This window comes from Oryzias melastigma, linkage group LG19 (assembly GCF_002922805.2).
Source record: "Oryzias melastigma strain HK-1 linkage group LG19, ASM292280v2, whole genome shotgun sequence".
In the NCBI taxonomy this organism is placed as follows: Eukaryota; Metazoa; Chordata; class Actinopteri; order Beloniformes; family Adrianichthyidae; genus Oryzias; species Oryzias melastigma.
Window position 1 is genome coordinate 17459344 of NC_050530.1, and position 3638 is coordinate 17462981.

The window sequence follows — 3638 nt, forward strand, 5'->3', positions numbered from 1 at the left end:
ACACGCAGATCCCCCCCAATGATTTTTGATTTTTCACTGGTGTCTGTGGCAGACATGAAATCTTGTCCACCTTTATCCACATTTGTTATGGGATAGATGACACGTCAATGTAAGACTTGGGTCATCTGGACCCCATAATATAGCACAAGGGTTAAATACAGACGTTAGCCTTTAGAAAGGTGTAGAAAGACTGACAGTTGAAGGACTACTGAAGACGATCCCTAAAGTGTCTCTTTATGTTGTCTTTGAAGAGAGTCAGGGAGGGGGGGCATGGATTAGACAAATCCCATTTGAAAATTTTAAATTACTAAATCTTGCAGTTCTTTATATGAACAACTGGAGGCAGATTTCAGGGGAGCCAATTTGCACAAATACCTATACTAAAGCCCAACTTCACAACAAAAATGAATGTGGCATTAATGACAATTGTGAGGAATGGTGGTCATCCATGTTCTAAAAGTACAATTTATTATTTTTTTTTTCTTGTTGATAGGTGGTTGGAACAAAAATGTTCAATTGTCTGGTGTCCCTTTTGGATTTTTGTTTGATGGAAAAACTGATCTTATCACCAGTCTTTATTTTCATCGTTTAGAATTCTATTGATGATGCCAGAGATTAACGGTGCTATGTCTATCCATCTAGATCGGGGTCCCCATTCCTGGTTCTCGAGAGCTACCACTATGCCTGTTTTCCAGATCTCAAAGCCTTGCTAGCTTCACATTAGCTCAGTCGGATGTCTTCACATTCTGAATGAATGAACACACCTGGTCCAGGTAATCAGCAGCAGGGAGAGCTAGAAAACGGGCAGCATGGTAGCTCTCGAGGACCAGGAATGGACACCCCTGATCTAGATTTAGAAATTGATCTAGTTTAGGGATGTGCAACTCCAGACCTCGAGGGCTACATTTCTGTATGTTTTCAATCATGTCCTGCTCTGGCATGTTCTAATTGGCTGGACACACCTGAACCAGATTAGTCATGAGTAGAGCTTGGAAATCTGGAAATCGAGCAGAAACACTGACCCTTGAGGCCTGGATCAAGATATCAATCTAGACATGTAAAGATCTAGACATAGAACTATATGTCTATATAGATGTATCCCAATCATTCCACCTTAAGTGACCATTGATCTTGTGTTCCATCAGGTGATCCTGGTTCACTCCAGTGAGGCGGTCACTGTGCTGGATTTCCTGTCCCATTCACAGCCATACAGAGTTTACTTCCAGAGTCTCTTCCGCTCAGGCCCTCTGACTGAAACCACCAACTGTAACATTTACATTGATGCACCTCAGGAGCAGCTGTGCAACTACACTGACCTGTATACAGGCGAGCCGTGGTTCTGCTACAAGCCGAAGAAACTAAGCTGTGATGCCCGGGTCACTCATACCATTGGAGGATTTGAAAAAAACATCAAACCCCAGGAGGAGATGCTCTTTCAGAGGTGAGCTGGAGCGCTCGCGTAAATGTTTTGAAGTCACTAAATTATTTAACTTTGCCTAATTTTCATTGACTTGCATCTGAACAATTTTTCCAGAACTATGTCAAGTTAATAGTAAGTTATGTTTTTGTTGCTCTTGTATAGTAAACCCTAAGATAGGGATGAGGGGTTGAGGTCAGATTAAGTTATTCCTTTATTTTTCATAAAGCACATTGGAAGTTGATTATTTTGAGCCTGGATGATTAAAAATTAACAATCTTGAGTTTAAATAACTAAAAACACAACTTAAAAATGTAAGACTCAAAAATTTCCAAAGTACATGGCAACCAACTTAATCCATAAAGTCGTCTTTTTCAGTAACGCTTTCTTTTCCAAGTCAGCAAAAACTCAGACTGAATGTAAGTCATTCATTTGACCTGTGAAACTTTCTCTCCTTTGATCCAGTGGCATCAACATGAAAGTCTCCATTCCTCTGTCAAGCCATCCCAACATAAGTGTGCATCCAAGAGTAGAAGGTAAAACCTATCCATCGCTCAATTAAGTTTTCTGGGTCCAGAGAGAGCCAATCAGAGCTCCTTCTTGGGTCAATATCCCTCTAGATATAACACTGGTAAAACCAGTGGTGAGTTCCAAACACTGAAGAGCAAATCTCCAAAAATATTTTACATTTTAAATGGATGAATGAAATGAATTTTAAATGATAATCAAGAGACAACAACGGAGCTATTGGGTTTTTTTTTTGTTTGTTTTTTTTTTTTGGCACTTCAGTAGAACTGATCCACCAGTTCTTATCAGCTTCTCAAGAAACTGAACGTCATGTCTCAACTTTGTGTTTATGTAGGTATACACCATTTGTAATTGACCTTTTCTCTTTCCAGACCAAATAAAGGGGACCAACAACATGAGGAAAAATCCTTCTGGTTATTACTATCATGGTGTCTGGAGACCACTAGATGGAACCAAACTACAACAGTTCAATTCCTCCAAAGCAGCCAGTCAGTGTCTGAGAGGGAAGGTGCTTCACCTGTTTGGAGACTCCACCATCAGACAGTGGTTTGAATACCTCATCTCATTTCTCCCAGGTATCTGCCCATCAGGACGGGGTTCTTTCAAAAGTAAAGAATTGTTCTTGTTATTAATCTTTTATTTCTTTTTAGATCTCAAGAATTTTGATATCCAAAGCTCCAAACAAGCTGGGCCTTTCATAGCCTTGGACTACACAAACAACATATTTCTGACTTACCGCTGCCACGGTCCTCCTATCCGTTTTGCCAATGTTCCTGTGGCTCAGTTGCGCTACATTGCCAATGAATTGGACCACATTGATGGAAGCCCCAACACCGTAGTTGCTATAGGTGTCTGGTCACACTTCAGCACTTTTCCTGTTGACGTTTACATTCGGCGTCTTCAGAGCATCCGCAAGGCGGTGGTGCGGCTGCTGTCCAGAGCTCCAGATACGCTGGTGGTCATCCGGACCGCAAACCCCAAAGCTTTGACCGTCTATGAAGCGCTGACCAACAGCGACTGGTACTCTATACAGCGTGATAAACTGCTGCGGGAGGTCTTCAAAGGCCTCAATGTCCATCTGGTGGATGCTTGGGAGATGGGCCTGGCCCATCACCTGCCACACAACCTCCATCCACAACCGCCTATCATCAAAAACCAGGTTGATGTTCTCCTGTCCTACGTATGCCCTCTGCCAACAAACCAAACCAAAGAAAATTTATGAGAGGTCAGAATAGATTAACTGGGCTGTGATATTGCTAAACTCTTGCAATTTAGAACAGAAGACTTTCTACAGTGTAATTAAGTAGATCCAAGAAATCCAACACAAAGCACTTAGAGGACTGTAGACTTGATGATGTAGCAATGCTTACACATTTGACAAAGGTATGTCGACTGAAACAATAAAAAAAAGTTTGACTTTGATGGAGTACTTATTTATTTCGATAACTTGGAGTACTTTAGTTGAGATTTTTTTTTTTTTTTTTTTTAAATAAAGCTGAGATTTACTCAACGCTCTGTCTTGAAGGGTTGTTTTTCCAAGTGAAGGTCTGCCTCCTCCTGCCAAGCCAGCACATCCAAATCACCAGCTGGTAGCAATCAATGGACAACTCTGACCCTCTACTTGCCCAAGTCTCCAGGATAATTTGCCAAGTCACCTGAAATTACTCCAAATTTTACTTTGCAGGTTTTACCT

At 41.3% G+C, this 3638-nt stretch overlaps 1 protein-coding gene across 1 annotated transcript in view; it reads left to right on the plus strand.

Annotated features, from left to right (window-relative positions):
- Positions 1 to 3367, plus strand: part of LOC112154299 (NXPE family member 3) — a 6819-nt gene extending 3452 nt beyond the window's left edge. Inside the window, exons 4-7 of the mRNA XM_024285152.1 lie at positions 1146 to 1441; positions 1883 to 1953; positions 2317 to 2520; positions 2596 to 3367. Coding sequence (XP_024140920.1) covers positions 1146 to 1441; positions 1883 to 1953; positions 2317 to 2520; positions 2596 to 3167 — 1143 coding nt within the window. The 3' untranslated portion in view covers positions 3168 to 3367. The remainder of the gene's footprint in view (positions 1 to 1145; positions 1442 to 1882; positions 1954 to 2316; positions 2521 to 2595) is intronic.
- Positions 3368 to 3638: the final 271 nt, after the last annotated feature.